The 17,501-nt window shown below is 47.6% G+C and overlaps 1 protein-coding gene across 2 annotated transcripts in view; it reads right to left on the bottom strand.

Moving 5' to 3' along the window:
- The window catches only part of LOC147636588 (thiol-disulfide oxidoreductase LTO1-like), an 81,812-nt gene extending 64,552 nt beyond the window's left edge, over window positions 1-17,260 (bottom strand). The window contains exons 1-2 of one of the 2 annotated variants that reach the window (XM_086800009.1): window positions 16,906-17,260; window positions 16,471-16,753 (exon numbers count right to left, since the gene is read on the bottom strand). In XM_086800009.1, coding sequence (XP_086656135.1) covers window positions 16,471-16,753; window positions 16,906-17,040 — 418 coding nt within the window. In that variant the 5' untranslated portion in view covers window positions 17,041-17,260. The remainder of the gene's footprint in view (window positions 1-16,470; window positions 16,754-16,905) is intronic. The other variant, XM_086800010.1, reaches the window with a different exon arrangement.
- Between the last annotated feature and the right edge of the window lie 241 nt (window positions 17,261-17,501).

Here is a 17,501-nt window from a genome sequence, read left to right on the forward strand (position 1 = left end):
ATTTGATGACTGGTCATGCACATGCCTCATATGTGATCAAAGAGGGTTATCTCATGAAAGATAATTGCCTATGTGTGGTGTCTAACATGAGGCAAAAGGTTTTGGATGAGTGCCATGCTCCTCTATATGCTGGTCATAGAGACGTAATGCCTACTTACGCACATGATTGAGCGGTATTTCTTTTGGCCATGTATGCGGAAGAACATAGAGGCACATGTGCGTGCATGTATCACCTGTCAAAAGGTCAAATTTGATAGGCAAAGGACACCAGGTTTGCTTCAACCATTGCCTATTCCCACGCAGCCATGGGAAAGTATTACAACGGATTTCATTATGGACTTGCCTCGTACCCAACAGGGTAATGATGCAATTTGGACAATTGTGGACAGGTTTAGCAAGCAACCTCATTTCTTGCCGGTCAAAGAGAGCATATGGTTAAAATATATCTTGCACAAGTGTTCAAACATCATGGAATGCCAAAGTCCATTGTGGGGGATAGAGATCCCAAGACTACAAGTCTCTTTTGGCAGGCCTTATTTGATAATATGCGCACCAAATTGGACTTCTCATCAGCTTATCACCCTCAAACAGATGGGCAAAGTGAGGCTACAAATTCAGCCGTGTTGGATCTCTTGAAATGTTATGTGGCGGATCAGAAGTCTTCCTGGGAAAAGTACTTACCGCTTGTGGAATTTGCATATAACAACACGGTGCATGCATCTACGAGAAAGGCCCCGTTTGAGATTGTTTATGGTAAGGTGGTTTTGCCACCCATCCTTCACACAAAGGATGAGATCTTTGCAGCTGATGAGTATGTAAGAGACTTGGATATTGCTTTTGCTCAAGTGCGAACAGCCATTGCAAGGTCACAAGACGAGCATAAAAAGGCTGCCGACAAGCATAGAAGGCAATTGGATGTTAAAGAGAATGATTGGGTATTGCTGAAATTTGAGAAAGCAAGACTTGCAAAGAGGCTTGGCAAAGAGGGTGCATATCCTAAGCTTGCAACCAGGTACTATGGGCCTTTTCGAGTGATTGAGAAGATCAATGAAGTGGCTTTCAGATTGGCATTACCTAGTCATTGGCACATACACAATGCTTTTCATGTAAGTCTCCTTCGCAAGTATGTAGGGTCGGAGCCCAGTGAAATGGTCATTGAGGATCCACCAGAAGTGGATGAGCTTGAGGAGATCTTGCAACCAGAGCACATTGTGTATCACAAGGAACGCAAGCTTGCTGCACGCAAAGTTGTGAGGCGTTACCTTGTGAAGTTTAAGAACTATCTTCCCATTGATGCTAAATGGGTAGATGAAGAGTTCTTCAAAGATTGCCTGCATGTGCTTCAAACATATTTGGATGCTTTTCAGTTCCGGACAACTGTTTAGAAGCCGGGGAGGATGTCACCATTTGGCCACCCAATTGGTCCACCCGTGCTTTCTTATCATGTATGTACATTGGACTGGTGTCCATGGTAGTTGTTTATGCCGGGGATTGATGCCACTCGTGTGATACTGTAGACTTGGCTTTCCGTTGGGACTTGTGCCTCCGTGTACATGCCCAGAAATGCTTGGTGGATTGGTGTTCCATTGGGTCTGGTACCTCCTGTACTTGCCTGGAGCACGTCTATTTTGGTATAGTCTCATGAACGGGGATTGTCCATACCAATGCTGCATTGCATAGCATCTTTATGTGCATGCCTGCAAATGAAATTGCATGCTGTTTTTGTAGGCATATGCTCACTTATGGTAGTGCTATGTGTGAGCAGGGCTTAACCAAGGGCACTTTTTCCCATGTGGTTTTTTCCCTTGGACATCAAGTGTGAAAGGACACTCTAACATATAATATTTTGTACTTCTATATTATATGGATGTGGCACACATGCAAGGGTTGACTTGCATTTTGTGGATACCACACTTTTGGCTCTCTCTCTCTCTCTCTCATTTCTGTGTGTGAGCTCCTCTACCCTGCACCTAACCCTAATGTGCAGGTTTGTGTGTGTGAGTGTGTGAGTCCAACACCCAACAATTGGTATCAGAGCTGGGAACTGGGAGCTAGCCCTGAAATTCTGCTACTGGAAGAAAGCCTGCGAACTTCCGTCGTCGTCCGTCCATGAATTCCGTCCGACGTTTCCGTCGTTGCTCCACCGTCCGGCCGCCAGAAACGGGCGGCACTAGTGGATAGTGGGGAGCCCACCACCGCCGCTCAGCCCACTGGCAGCTCTTCCCTCTCCAAGCGGCGCCCAGTACCGCCGCCGCCCAGGCGCGCCCCTGCTCCGTCGCGCTTCCGTTCGATTCCGGCCACCCTTCTGTCTGCGCTCCAACCCGCCATCCGTCCTGCGCCGACGACACCAGGCCCCCGCGAACCTGCTTCGACCTACGCGCTCGTCCTCTCTGCTCCGTTGCACCTGCCTTCGCTTGGCCGGCCAGAGGCTCCCGTCCGTTCGCTCCCGCCACGCACCCGCCAGCGACTCGTGCCCAGGTAACGGCTTCCGGCTCCAGCGCCGTGCACGACTCCAGGCCGCCAGGTCCTGCTGCAGCTATGCGCGCTAGCGCATGCTCTCCGCCTCAGGCAGCTCGTCGGCGCACCTCAGCCTGCCTCGTCAGCTGTGTACACCCACCTCGACACCTGCAGCTGTCCTCGACACCTGCAGCTCTGCACGGCTCCGCCTGGCTGCTAGGTACACGCACCCGCCTGCAGCTCCAAGTGCTTCCCCTCGTCGACACCTGCCCAGCTGCAACAACTCCTCCTCGTCGGCTTCACCCTCTACACGCCTGGCTGCAGGCCCCTCGACTGCTCCCCGCCTAGCACCTGCTTTCTCACACGTGCTACCAAAGGTATTCTCTGTACAATTTTTTTGACAAACACAAATACAAAATTTGCAGCCATACCAGTGCAGGTCATATGCAGATTTTGTAGACACTTCTATGCAAGTCAGATTGAAAGGAAAATTGCAGGTGCAATTTGGAGGATTTCTCAATTTCAGGACAAATTGAAAAAATTGGGCATGTTGCTTTGCCTGCAATTTGGGGGTTTTCAAAATTGAGGTCAAAATCAACAAATTGAGCCTCTTTCAGTTGCAAAAAATTAGGGCTTTGGTGAAAATTTTCCAATTAGATGCACATTGAAGCAATTGGAGTGCATAAAAATTGGGGATTTTCAGATTGGAGCATGTAATTGGGCATTACAGCTGCGATTTGTCGCGTATGTATACACATTGTGTGTAATTGGACAATTTGGTGCAGGTTTACACTTGCTTTGGTTTGCAGGCATACATTTGCACAGGACATTTGGTTGCCTGGTAGTACACATAGGTGCTTGGTTTGCTTGCATATATATTTTGTTGACATGGCACAGAATGCTACAGAGGTATTTGGTATGCTCACCCAGGAGGACAAGCTGGATGGATCTAACTACTCCCTCTCGAGTTTCATGATCTGTAATTTGCTGGTAGCCAAAGGGCTTTGGGGCATCGTGTGTGGTGACGACACACGCCCACTTACCATACAGCTAACCACGCCTCAAAGGGGAGGTGCTCAAAGAGCTCCTGATGTAGATCTTGCTCCCACACAAGAGCAGAAGAGATGGGACTCGAGAGATGCACAGGCCATGTCATTGATAGCCCTTTCAGTGAAAGGGACTATTATTCCGCACATTCGTTCTTGCAAGACATCGAAGCTTTCATGGGACACATTGGAAGCAATGTATCAGGTACGCAACGAGGCAAGAGTTGCCTACTTGAAGAGGCAATTGGATCTCCTTTCTATGGATGAGGGTGACTCTAAGGCAGATCATCTCACCAAAGTGAAAGATTTGCAGGAACATTTGCTCAACATTGATGAGGTTATCCCAGACAGACAGATGGTCACCAACACTCTTCATTCTTTACCACCTTCCTACTTGGGTTTTCACACCTCTCTCAACCTCTCAATGAGAGGAGGTGGTGATCCCGTCACTTTTGAAGAGCTCGTGGGTTTGCTCTTGCAGGAAGAGCAAACAAGAGCAAACTTATCGAGCAACCGTGGTGGAGACAAGGCATTTACAGCCAAGGATAAGGGTAAAGCAAAGAGCTTTAGGCATGGGGGACAACAGTCTAGCAAGGCTGGTCATGGACAGCCCTCTTCTAGTGGTGAAAAGTCTAACATGCAAACAAGCCCAAAAAGAAGGGCAAATGTCACTACTGCCATAAGCCTGGACACTACATCAGTGAATGTAGGAAGCGGATTGCAAAAGAGAAAAGGAAAGAAGCAGGCAATGCAGTAGCAGACTCTTCTGATGACAAAGCATAGCAATCAGCTAATGTAATCCAGGAAGAGTACACTTTTTTGGTCACATGCACTAGTGACACACCAAGTGCTTCAGACCCTTGCATTGCATCTGACAGACAGAATGCATCATGGTATTTTGATATAGTGGTGCTTCGAGCCACATCACTTCATGCAAAGATGTATTTCAGCACTTGGTTTATGCTTCAAATGGCCACACTGTATCATGTGCAAATCATACCACATATCCAGTAAAGGGAATTGGTAATGTCATACTTATTACAGCCAATGGTGCCAATATATGTATGAAAAATGTATTGTATGTTCCAAGGATAAAGAAAAATCTGCTCTCCATCTCAGCCATAAACGACCAAGGTTTAAAGGTTAGTACTACCGAGATGGTTGCTGAAAACTTTGCAAGAAAGCAAACTTGCAGCTCCACTTACAGGTAGAACAAGGGCTAGTTCCAGCCATGCTTTGAATATACATCGTGGGGAGTCTGCATTAGCAATGGGTGGTCTCTTTGATTCAGAAGAGCCTTCTTCTTATGAAGAAGCACATGAGAATGAGCATTGGTTGCAAGCTATGCAAGCAGAAATTTCTTCTATCATGAAGAACAATACATGGGATCTTGTGGAATTGCCTAAAGGCAAGCATGTCATTGGAACAAAGTGGGTGTACAAAGTCAAAAGAAAGTCTGATGGTACTATTGACACGTACAAAGCAAGACTTGTAGCTAGAGGCTACTCCCAGAAAAAGGGAATAGATTATGAAGAGACTTTTGCTCCTACTTCCAAAATGACCACAATAAGATCAGTGACCATTGGCTGCACATAAAGGATGGAAAGTGCATCAATTGGACATCAAAACTGCATTCTTAAATGGGGATTTACAAGAGGAAGTATATGTAAATCAGCCCATTGGTTTTGTAGTTCCTGGTGAGGAACATAAAGAATGTAGGTTGCACAAAGCATTGTATGGGTTAAAGCAAGCTCCAAGAGCTTGGTATGATAAGATACATGCTCATCTAACCAGCCAAGGTTATAAGAATAGTCCAGCTGAAAGCACATTGTATGTGAAGAAAACCGATGCCGATATTCTCATAGTCATCTTGTATGTAGATGACATGCTCATTACAGGTACAAGCAAAGCACAAATTTTAGATTTCAAAGCTGATTTGAAAGCTGAATTTGATATGTCAGATTTGGGATGCCTCATTTACTTGTGTAACACAAGGCCAGACATATCTTTTGGGGTGTCTTTGTTGAGCAAATTCATGCACAGCCCAGGCACAAAGCATTGGCAAGCAGTCAAACGCATTTTTCGTTATCTTAAGGGTACTCTGGATCTTGGTTTGTTCTATCCAAGGGGGGGCAGCTTGCAGCTTTATGCATACAGTGATTCAGATTGGGCTGGTGATTATGATACCAGGCAATCCACCAGTGGGAATTGTTTTTTTCTTGGCAGTTCATGCATATCTTGGTTGAGTAAAAAGCAACCCACTGTTGCTACACCTACTTGTGAGGCTAAGTACAAGGCAGTCTTTACAGCTACAGTAGATTGTGTATGGTTGAGGAGACTATTGGCTGATCTTCGTGAGTGTCAGCAGACACCCACCACCATTCTCACTGAAAGCTAGAGTGCTATGGCCGTGGCACGAAATCTAGTATTTCATGCACGTACCAAGCATATAGAGATTCATTATCACTATGTCAGAGAGAGGCTACATGTAGGGGAGATCAGTTTATCTTATTGCCCCACACAGGATAATGTTGCAGATCTATTCACAAAGGCTTTACCTCGAGAAAAGTTTGAAGCTTTCCGCAAAACTTTGGGCTTACTCTCATACAGAGAGTGATCTGCTACCTTGTACAGGTTCACACTTTCACTACAGGGGGGATTTGTAGGCATATGCTCACTTACGGTAGTGCTATGTGTGAACAGGGCTTAACCAAGGGCACTTTTTCCCATGTGGTTTTTCCCCTTGGACATCAACACTCTAACATATAATATTTTGTACCTCTATATTATATGGATGTGGCACACATGCAAGGGTTGACTTGCATTTTGTGGATACCACACTTTTGGCTCTGTCTCTCTCTCTCATTTCTGTGTGTGAGCTTCTCTACCCTGCACCTAACCCGAAAGCAATTATACGAGTCTAAAATTAGAATTTAATTAATTAAAATCATCTAGATTTTAATCAATCAAATTTACTCATTAGAATCTAAGAATGAAGTCAAGGAGGCCTTAGGGTAATTTTAAGATTTATTAGAGTCGATCTAAATTTATCAAGTCTAAAGTTAGCAGGTTGAATTGAGTGTAGCCTCATGACCAGCTTCATAGTGCCTCCAAAGGATTGTGCAAAGGTTTTGCAAATTCATGTTTTCTCTTCATGAAGATTTTTGGAGACTGAAAACTCTGTTTTTCCACCATTTCTCTCCATTTCCAAGCTCTCCATAGCCATACCCAACTTGCTAGGGTGTTTTCCAAGCTTCCAAGAGTGTTTCCAAGTGCTAATCACTCTCCTACTCACTCCCAATGACTGAAATTCAGCAAAACAGCTCTCCTTTTTGCTGTAATTTCTAGTCTTTTTGCTGAAAACCCTAATTTCAGCCTTTCTTTCTCAAGTTGAACCATAGGGGAAGCTTTCCCAAGGTTCCCTTCATCCTCTTGAAGACTTTTGTCGCGAAGAAAGGCGACAAATCAAAGATCTCAACACTCCAAGGACTTCCATCGCGAAGACTTCCGCTGTTATCGACTCTACTTGCTATTGGTAAGCTTTTATGCTTAAATATGGGAGCAAGTAGCAGGAGAGAGGAACCGGATTACAAGATCACATACCCTATGTAGTGTTCTCTTGTCCTACGTGCTCTCTTGCTCTCTTGCAGATTGTTGCTACCATGTGTTGGTGAAACCGGATTACAAGATCACATACCCTGTGTAGTGTTCTCTTGTCCTACGTGCTCTCTTGCAGATTGTTGCTACCATGTGTTGGTGGAACCGGATTACAAGATCACATACCCTATGTAGTGTTCTCTTGTCCTACGTGCTCTCTAGCAGATTGTTGCTACCATGTATTGGTAGAACAATAGAGAGCAAATGGTAGGGAACATGGGCACTTGAGAGGGTAGTGTGGGTTGCAAGTCTACATCGACAACCACTTGTTTGCAATATTGTATTCATATGCATTGGTATGGAAATCTGGTTAGAAATGCCCATGACACTATGTACTTGATTCTCCCAAGAATATACTTTATTTGAGGGAGGGGTCGGCCGTTCCGGCTCATTGTGTGTCCAACAATTTACTTCTTGTATTTGAGCAAGTGTCCATCAAATCTTAGAGTATTTAAGTGTATTGATTAGCATTGTGTTCAACCAAGTTATAGTGTGCCTCCCCTCGTTGGTGTTTTTCTCATTTTTCCTCACTCCCCGTTATTTTCTCCATTTTTCCCATTTTTATATGGCTTGGGTGGCTGCCATGTGGTGGCTGGAGCTCACAGATTCTGGCCGACTGCTGCATCAGGTCCACAACTTCACCTATGAGCTGGCCGACTCATTATAGCCGGCCGACTGGGTGCCTTCAACAAGTCATGGAGATTTAGGGCCTGTCGGCTGCTTCTGATGCAAGCCGACTGTAGTATGGGGGCCATATAAAATGGCCCCATTGCTCCCTTGTCATATCATCTTGTATCATTTCGGGATCTTGTGTATATAGAGCAAAGTTACACTATGACCTTGCTGATTTCATCGTTGTCACGGTTCCACAGCCGGAAGCAGAGGAAGTTGAGTTACAGTCAACCAGAAAGGACCGCGAGGCACAGGCACAGTTGTGGGATCGTGTCAACACCAAGGTCCGTTCATTTATCTTCCTCAACTGCACACCGCAGGTAATCAATCATGTAAAGCATATGACGCTGGCCAGAGGCATATGGCAGCACTTGGCTTCTCTTTATAAGAGGGTATCGCCCATGAAAAGGATTTCCTTGGAAGTACAGATGCGGGTTATGAACCCTGCAAAGTCGTCAACGATGCGGAAGCATATTAACAAGCTGCAGGCCCTTCAGCAGGAAGTCCTTCAGGCTGGGAAGGAGATATCATCAGAAGATATGGCCATCACTTTGCTGTCCCACTTGCCTTCTCAGTATTCCGCTTTCTACTCTTCTTTGATTACTAGTGGCAAGCTCAGCACCATTACATGGGAGGAGCTTATGCCCATGGTCTTGGACCAGGAGGAACGATTCATGAACCCTCCTCACAGCGGAGATTCGGAGGCCTTAACTAGCCAATGGTCGAAAGGCCGGAATAACAACAAGGGCAAAGGGAAGGCTTCACCAGAGAAGTCTTCTGAGAAGAAGCCTGACACGGATCGAGAGAAACTGAAGGCCGAGAGGTCCTCCAACGATTGTGGCAAGAAAGGCCACTATTGGAGGAAGTGTCCTAAGCGGACTGGGAAGAGTGCTGATTCTTCAGCCTCAGCTGCAAAGACTCCAGCATTTGTGCACTTAGAGATGATGGACTCAGATGCTTCATCGTCTTTGACCGAGGAGGCAGTTGGCTTCACCGCAAAGGATACCCGGGAGTGGATTCTTGACAATGGTGCTTCCAGGCACATGACTCCTTCTCGAGACTTCTTTTTGGATTTAAAACGGCATTTTTAATGGCGACAACTCCTCCATTCCGATACACAGTGAGGGCCGGATGGAGATTATTCCTGATGGCAAGGGGGGTAAGCATTCCTCCCGTGTTCTTTACATCCCTGCTCTTGGTTTTCATCTTCTATCAGTACATGAAGTACACAAGACTAGCTTTCGGGTGGAATTTGAGGAGCATTCACTTGCTCTACGGGACCATGAGACTGGCCAGGTCGTTTGGGAAGGAAGTGTGGAGAATGGTATCGACACGCTCTCCGCACTCTCCTCATTGACAAGTTCTCAAGTCGGAGATCTGTGGCACTTTCGGTTTGGCCACTTAAATGTGGATGCACTGCAGCCAGCTTTCCGAGACCAGATGGTGGTTGGCTTGCCAGATGTTGGCAGGCAGGCAAGGACGTTGCAGTTCTTGCATACGTGGTAAGCAGCATAGGGAATCCTTTCCGAAGCAGACTTCCATGCGGGCTTCAAAACCATTGGAGTTGATTCACACTGACTTGTGTGGACCTTAGCAGACACCATCATTGGGAGGTTCTCTATATTTCATGCTGCTTGTTGATGACTGTACCAGATTCACGTGGGTCTACTTTCTTTCACATAAGGACCAAGCTTTTGCACGGTTCAAGGATTGGCACGTGATGGTGGAGAAAGAGTCTGGTGGAGAAAGAGTCTGGATTGCAGGTAAAGACTCTCAGGGTTGACAAAGGAGGTGAATTCTCTTCAAATGCTTTCGTCAGATTTTGTGCAGATCATGGCATCAAGAGGGAACTGGCCAATACAGGATCACCTTCAGAGAATGGAGTTGTAGAACGCAAAAACAAGACTGTGGTGGAGATGGCGAGGACCATGCTGAAGCATCGTAATCTTCCTCGTCCACTTTGGGGAGAGGCTATGGCGACGGCTGTCCATACCCTCAACCGGTCTCCAACGACTTCAGTACCTAATATGACTCCGTTTGAGGCTTACTTTGGCAGGAGACCTGATGTCTCCCACTTCCGTGTTTTTGGGAGCGATGCGTATGTACATATTCCGAAGAAGCAGAGGGGGATGCTTGAGTCCAAATCCCGTAAGCTTATAGTTGTGGGGTATAATTCTCTTTCCAAGGGATACAGATTGTATGATCCAGAGAGGAATGAGATTGTTGTCAGCCGAGATGTGGTCTTTGATGAGCATGTTCCAGTATCCACTGTCGAGGAGCCGCCACTTCTTCGAGATCCAGAGGAGTCTAATGATGATTCCCAGTCCATTGTTCCAGTTGGTCAACCACGGTCAATACAGGAGGCTGAGCGCACAGCTGGAGTAGAGCCCCCACAGCAGCAGGAGGCTCCGCGATCTGTTCGAGTACCCAGGTGGTTGATAGCCACCCTTCGGGAGTCAAGTGTCACGGAGCTTTCCTCCGAGTGGACCACAGAGGACGGCCCTCGAAGATCGCACAGAGTCCGCAACAAAAGCCATTCAGCAAAGCTTCTTCAGGTAAACTATGCTTTGATGACTCGTATCATGCGGGACAAGAAGCCCACTTCCGTTAAGGAAGCTCTTTCACAGGATACTTGGAGGAAAGCCATGCAGGTGGAACTTGATGCCATCGAGAAGAACAACACATTGGTACCGAGGCTGTCGAAACGATCAGTCATTTGTGTCAAATGGTCTTTAAGACCAAATATGCGTCAGATGGGTCGGTGGACAAACACAAAGCCAAACTCATGGCTAGAGGTTATGCTTAGTGGCCAGGCTGTCAGAATACGCAGCGGAGATGATGACCAAATCTGGGAACACGAGCAAAAACGCAGGCAGCAAAACAGCACAAGAGAGAGAGAGATGTAGGCGTGTAACTCTGCTCTATATACACAAGAAGATCCCGAGAAATGATACAAATGAGGTATGGGGGCTGGGGTCCTATATATACATCCCATAGAGGGCAGTCGGCCAGCAAAAAGAATGCCCACGACTGATGAAAAGGTCCCACGACTGCATAAATGCAATCGGCCAGCAAACAGGTGCCCACGACTGATGAAAACCAGTCGGCCAGCAGCCCTGAAGCCCACGACTGATGAACATCCAGTCGGCCAGCACTGGGGTGCTCCTGGCATCATCTGGCAGCCCTCCCAAGCCTCAAAAAAATGGGAAAAAATAGGGGAAAAATACGGAGTGTGGGGAAAAATGATAAAACACCTCATAAGGGCGGGCACACCCACAACAAAGGCCCTGGTGTATAAATCTAGACAGGAGATGACTTCTAACACCCCCTCTCAGCTCCTGGCTGTGAAACCAACCACTGGGAGCTGGGATGAAGCCTGAACAAATCCTGAGAGAGCGACTTCGTGAAGAGGTCCACCGTACTGTCCTCCGTCGAACAGAACTCTAGCAAGATGTCATCAGCAACGATCTGTTCACGAACAAAGTGCCTCGGGATGACCATGGGTTCCTCCAATGGAAGCCCAAACCTGCAATGTAACCTCCTCCTGCTCCGTAAAACTGCTCCTGGGCCTGAAGTAGATCCCCTCGTGTCCGGATCTCTTCCCCAAACCGAGTCACTCCAACCGCTCCAAAAGAGACATCTGCAACCATGAGCTCAACCGCCTCATCAGGAAGCTCCCGTCCAATCTGGTGTCCATCAACCAGATCCATGAACCATACAGCTTCTGAGTCATAGAGACATCACACTGCTCACAAGGATCAACACCTGTTACGGTGCACAAGCAAGTCCTGGAAACCTGATGAAACCTGTCAACCACCCCCTCTGAATCCGGAACCACAAAGCCTGGAGAAACCACCTCCTTCTGCAAGTAAGCACCTGCCACCTGCCTAGCTTTCCGAAAGGTCCCCGTAGAAAGAACATCCTTAACTACTGGAAGTTCTATGTCCCGAACACTACAAGACATCAGAGCATAAGTGACCTATTCAGCTTCCTCTGACTCACGAACACAAGAACTACCAACATCAGTACTGGAAAGTTCCTGCCAACTGCTGCCATCTACTGGTAAGCTATCCACCATCTGGTCTCGGAAAGCCTGTACCTTCAGCGTATCCACACTTGAGTAGCCATTACCACACTGCCACTCATCACAATCCTGAGGACCTGGGAGAGAGAGTGCTGAAAGCCTGTAGACTCCATTCTCCACTCCACCTTCCCAAACCACTTGGCCTGTTGCTTTGTCCCGGAGAGCAACAAAATGCTCATCAAACTCCACCCGTACGCCACTCTTGCAAACCTGATGCGCTGACAACAGATGAAACCCAAGTGCCGGAACATACAACACCTGGAAGGAATGCTTCCCCCCTCTGCCATCGGGAACTATTTCCATCCTGCCCTCACTGTGAACTGGGATAGTGGACGTATCCCCAGTAAGAATATGACCAGAAAGCCTGCAGAGATCCTGTAAACCGGAACGGGAAGGAGTCATGTGCCTGGAAGCACCACTATCGAGAATCCACTCCCGAGTATCCGTTGCGGAGAGTCCTCCAATCTTCTCCCTGCCTGAAGAAAATGAAGCATCGGTGTCCATCACCTCCAGTGCACAAAAGCCGAAGTCTTCATGATTGCTCCTGAGGAATCTTCACCCTTCTCGGTCTTCCGCTTGGGACATTGCCTCCAGTAGTGGCCTTTCTCGCCACAATCATTACAGGTCCTCTCTACCTTCAGCTTCTCGCGGTTAGCGTCGGACTTCTTCTCAGAAGACTTCTCCGATGAAGCCTTCCCTTTGCCCGAGTTACGGCCTTTCGACCGTTGGCCAGTTAAGGCCTCCGAACCTCCACCCTGAGGAGGGTTCGTGAATCGTTCCTCCTGGTCCAGAACCATGGGCACAAGCTCCTCCCACGTGATGGTGCTGAGCCTGCCACTGGAAATCAAAGACGAGTAGAATGCTGAGTACGAAGAGGGCAAGTGTGACAGCAACGTGATTGCCATGTCCTCTGACGATATCTCCTTCCCAGCCTGAAGAACTTCCTGCTGAAGAGCCTGCAGCTTGTTAATATGCTCCCGCATCGTCGACGACTTTGCAGGGCTCATAACCCGCATCTGTACTTCCAAGAAAATCCTCTTCATGGGCGATACCCTGTTGTAAAGTGAGGCCAAATGCTGCCATATACCTCTGGCCAGCGTCATATGCTTTACATGATTGATTACCTGCGGTGTGCAGTGGAGGAAAATAAACGAACGGACCCTGGAGTTGACACGATCCCACATCTGTGTCTGGGCCTCCCGGTCCTTCCGGATTGACGGTAACTCCCCTTCCTCTACTTCCGGCCGTGGAACACCAACAACGACGAAATCGGCGAGGTCATACGACTCCAGAACAGATTCCATCATCACCTTCCATATGCCGTAGTTGCTCCCGTCCAACTGACGGTCCACCGGGAACGTGGGGAGTGTCGGGATCTTCACATGTCTCTCGGCCATCTCAAACAGATCTGCCATAGCGGGGATGTACTCTGAAAAGAGTGGGTGGGTGGGAACAAAGAAGAACTGATACCTGCAAGTGGCTGTCCAACAAATCAGCCCGCCTTCCTCTTGCTTCTCCTCTTCCCGAACAGTCCAAAACAGTCCACCAATCAGCCACAAAACAGCCCCCTCTTGCTCACACAAATCCCAAGACCTATCTAGAGCCTAGGGCTCTGATACCATGTCAGAATACGCAGCGGAGATGATGACCAAATCTGGGAACACAAGAGCAAAAACGCAGGCAGAAAAACAGCACAAGAGAGAGAGAGATGTAGGCGTGTAACTCTGCTCTATGTACACAAGAAGATCCCGAGAAATGATACAAATGAGGTATGGGGGCTAGGGTCCTATATATACATCCCATAGGGGCAGTCGGCCAGCAGAAAGAATGCCCACGACTGATGAAAAGGTCCCACGACTGCATAAATGCAGTCCGCCAGCAAACAGGTGCCCACGACTGATGAAAACCAGTCGGCCAGCAACCCTGAAGCCCACGACTGATGAACATCCAGTCGGCCAGCACTGGGGTGCTCCTGGCATCATCTGGCAGCCCTCCCAAGCCTTAGAAAAATAGGGGAAAAATACGGTGTGGGGAAAAATGATAAAATACCTCATAAGGGCGGGCACACCCACCCTGGTGTATAAATCTAGACAGGAGATGACTTCTAACACAGGCATCAACTACGAGATACCTTTGCACTGACAGCAAGGATGACCACGATTCGGACCGTTCTTGGCCTTGCTTCTTCTCAGAGGTGACCTCTGTATCAAATGGATGTAAAATCTACGTTCCTTAATGGTGACCTGCAAGAGGAGATGTATGTTGAGCAGCCTCCAGGCTTTCTTGTTCCAGGATCAAAAGGGATGGTTTATAGGTTACGTAAGGCCTTGTATGGTCTTAAACAGGCTCCCAAGACTTGGAATCAAAAGATTGATTCCTTCTTTGATCGGACTGGTTTTCAGAGATCGGTTGCAGATCCCAACCTGTATCTCTTTCGGGAACGCGACATGGTTATGATTATCATCCTTTATGTGGATGACCTCATTCTCACCAGCGATCATGTGGAGCACATTGGCGTGATAAAGGCTACTTGGTCAAAAAAGTTTGAGATGACCGATCTAGGCTTACTCCACTTCTTTTTGGGATTGGAGATATGGCAGACCCAGACGGGTTTTTTCGTCTCTCAGCAACGATATGTCCATGAGTTGCTTGAGGCCTTTGGGATGGAGTACTACAAGCCTATTACTTCGCCGATGGACCCGAATACAAAGTTAACTATTAATGATCCTTGTGAGCCAATTGATGCCTCGCAGTATCGGAAGCTGGTTGGTTCATTGATCTGGTTGCTGAACACCAGATTGGACTTGAGCTTCTCCGTGGGGCTATTGAGCTCTTTTATGCAGACACCATTGAAGTCTCATTGGGACGCAGCATTGAGGTATCTGCAGAGTACGAAGGATCTAGGACTCTTCTACATGGGAGGGGATGGAGTCAAACTCCAAGGTTGGAGTGACTCAGATTGGGGAGGAGATCCAAACACGAGGAGATCTACTTCAGGTTACAGTTTTACTCTCGGCTCAGGAGCAGTTTCTTGGAGCAGTAAGAGGCAGCCAACTATTGCTTATCTTCGACAGAGACAGAGTACCGGGCTGCTTGTGGTGCTGCTTGCGTGGCTACGGAGGCTACTAGGCAATTGGGTTTCCACAGAAGGAGCCCACAGTCATCCAGTGTGATAACCATAGTTGTATAGCCATTGCTCAGAACCCGGTCTTCCATGCCCGTACCAAGCACATAGAGATACAATATCACTTGTACGTGAGGAGATCTTGGCTGGTGACATCTTGTTACTTTATTGTTCGACGGAGGACAATGCGGCGGACCTCTTCACGAAGTCTCTACCTCAGGCTATGCTCAGGCGGCACTCCAGCTCCCTAGGGTTGGTTTCACAGCCAGAGCTGAGAGGGGGTGTTAGAAGTCATCTCCTGTCTTTATTGAGACACTAGGGCCTCTCTTGTGGGTGTGCCCGCCCTCGTAGGTGTTTTTCTCATTTTTCCTCACTCCCCGTATTTTTCCCCATTTTTCCCATTTTCCTATGGCTTGGGTGGCTGCCCTGTGGTGGCTGGAGCTCACAGATTCTGGCCGACTGCTGCATCAGATCCACGACTTCACCTATGAGCTGGCTGACTCATTATAGCTGGCCGACTGGGTGCCTTCAGCAAGTCGTGGAGGTTTAAGGCCTGTCGGCTGCTTCTGATGCAGGCCGACTGTAGTATGGGGGCCATATAAAATGGCCCCATTGCTCCCTTGTCGTATCATCTTGTATCATTCCGGGATCTTGTGTATATAGAGCAGAGTTACACACCTATCTCTCTCCTTCTCTTGTGCTGTCTATTTTCTGCACTCTACTTGCTCTTGTGGTCTCAGATTTGGTTATCATCTCCGCTGCGTATTCTGACACAAAGGATTATCACACAACAAGTGAGAGTTTGGCTGCAGCCGCACCATGCCACTTTATCTCTCTCATCTAGGCCAGACAATCATATACTAATGCCCACCTGTCTGGATTCACATTCGACACATCCTTCATAACCACCCCACAGCATCTCAATCTCGCTGTCACAGTGGCTATGGAATGGTGGCTGCTTGTTTTTCATTTACACCAAATTACTGCACTACTGGGGGCACCTCTGGCTGCAAACTCCCTGATATGCCATTTTTCTTTCAATATAGCTAATGGGCAGTTTGGCTCTGTTAGGCTGGCTGGCTGGTAGGTTGTCTGTACCTTTCATGCTGATGGTGGCTGCGGCCTATGCTATTGATGTGATTTTGTTTGTTAAATGAGAAAACCAAGTTGCAAAAATGCCATTTGCAAACGGCATCTTGCCATTCGTTGCCAGTCTAATCATAAAAGAATGCCGTCAATTTAGAAAAAGGCACATTCAAGCTACCCAAAAAATTAAAAAAGTATAGAAAAAGAAGTAAAATATGAATATTTAAACAAGCCCACACCACAAAATCGAAGAAGAAAATTGGAAACATCCAAAACTATCCTCGTTCGATCAGGCAAGATTTTGACCCTTTGGAGTTAATCATCATGAGCCATAAGAAACTTACCAAATACAAGAGAGTAATCACTGTCTAACACATCGTTGCAGTTGCTGCTACCGATGGGGCAAGAGACAGGCCCACCAAAAAGCTTCATGTAAGTGAGATATGCTGTCTCTGCAAACCCTAGAGTTGCCAGCCCCGCAATTCCGCCATAGACAGAAGAAGAACCGGCATTCTCCAAGCTTCTGCTTGAAGCTACCTCATCAGACTCCGAATCGCCATTTTCCAAGCCATCTTCAGGCTGCAAAGCGCATAACACAGCATGCCTTTGCAGCCAGCAGCGCCTTATCTACATCGAAAAGGAGAGGTCAGTTTGAACTCCGACGAAAACATTTCTGATGACAGTGAAAACCTCTAAAACCTTTGATTCTTTCTATCATCTACCAAAAAGCTACAGAATCCTAGAACTTGCAGAGAGAAATGAGCAGAAATTGTTCGCACCGTACTCTTTGCCCTCAGAGCTACTCCCAGTCGCGCAGTGTGCAGAAACGGAGAGATGCCGCTGAGATGGTAGGACTTAAACGTCGAAGATGGAGTGCAAGGAAAAGCACGAAACTGGACATGCAGAATCGCCATAGCCAGAACTCGATCTATTTTCCAATTTGGTTAACTTACGCCCGATTCAGACGAGACTGGCCGACACTTTCCGGACAACTAGCTTATTGATCTGGGCGCACACAGTGACCCAACACTACCTCACACGGACCCCTTAGGCATGGGATCAACGGTGGAAACCCGGCGAGGCAGTCGGGCCCAACGAGGGCCATCTGATTTTGATTGGAGGACGGCCGCTGGCTGGTTGGACTGCCGGGGGAGGAGGGGGATAAGCTTAAGACCTAACTGGCAATAATCCAGAGCACGACCGGGCGTGGGCACGTGGAGTTTTACCCTAGGACTGCGGTGACCCGAGTTCGAATCCCACCTATACGCATGTTGGCTGAGTTTACAAATTGGCCCGTGTTTACAAAATGCCTGGGTTTACATTTTTGGCCAAGTTTACAAAAAGATGCTGAAGATCTAATGGCCCTCGTTGGCCA

Source organism: Cibotium barometz, chromosome 7 (genome assembly GCF_041138505.1).
Source record: "Cibotium barometz isolate CiBa-2024 chromosome 7, ASM4113850v1, whole genome shotgun sequence".
Taxonomy (NCBI): Eukaryota; Viridiplantae; Streptophyta; class Polypodiopsida; order Cyatheales; family Cibotiaceae; genus Cibotium; species Cibotium barometz.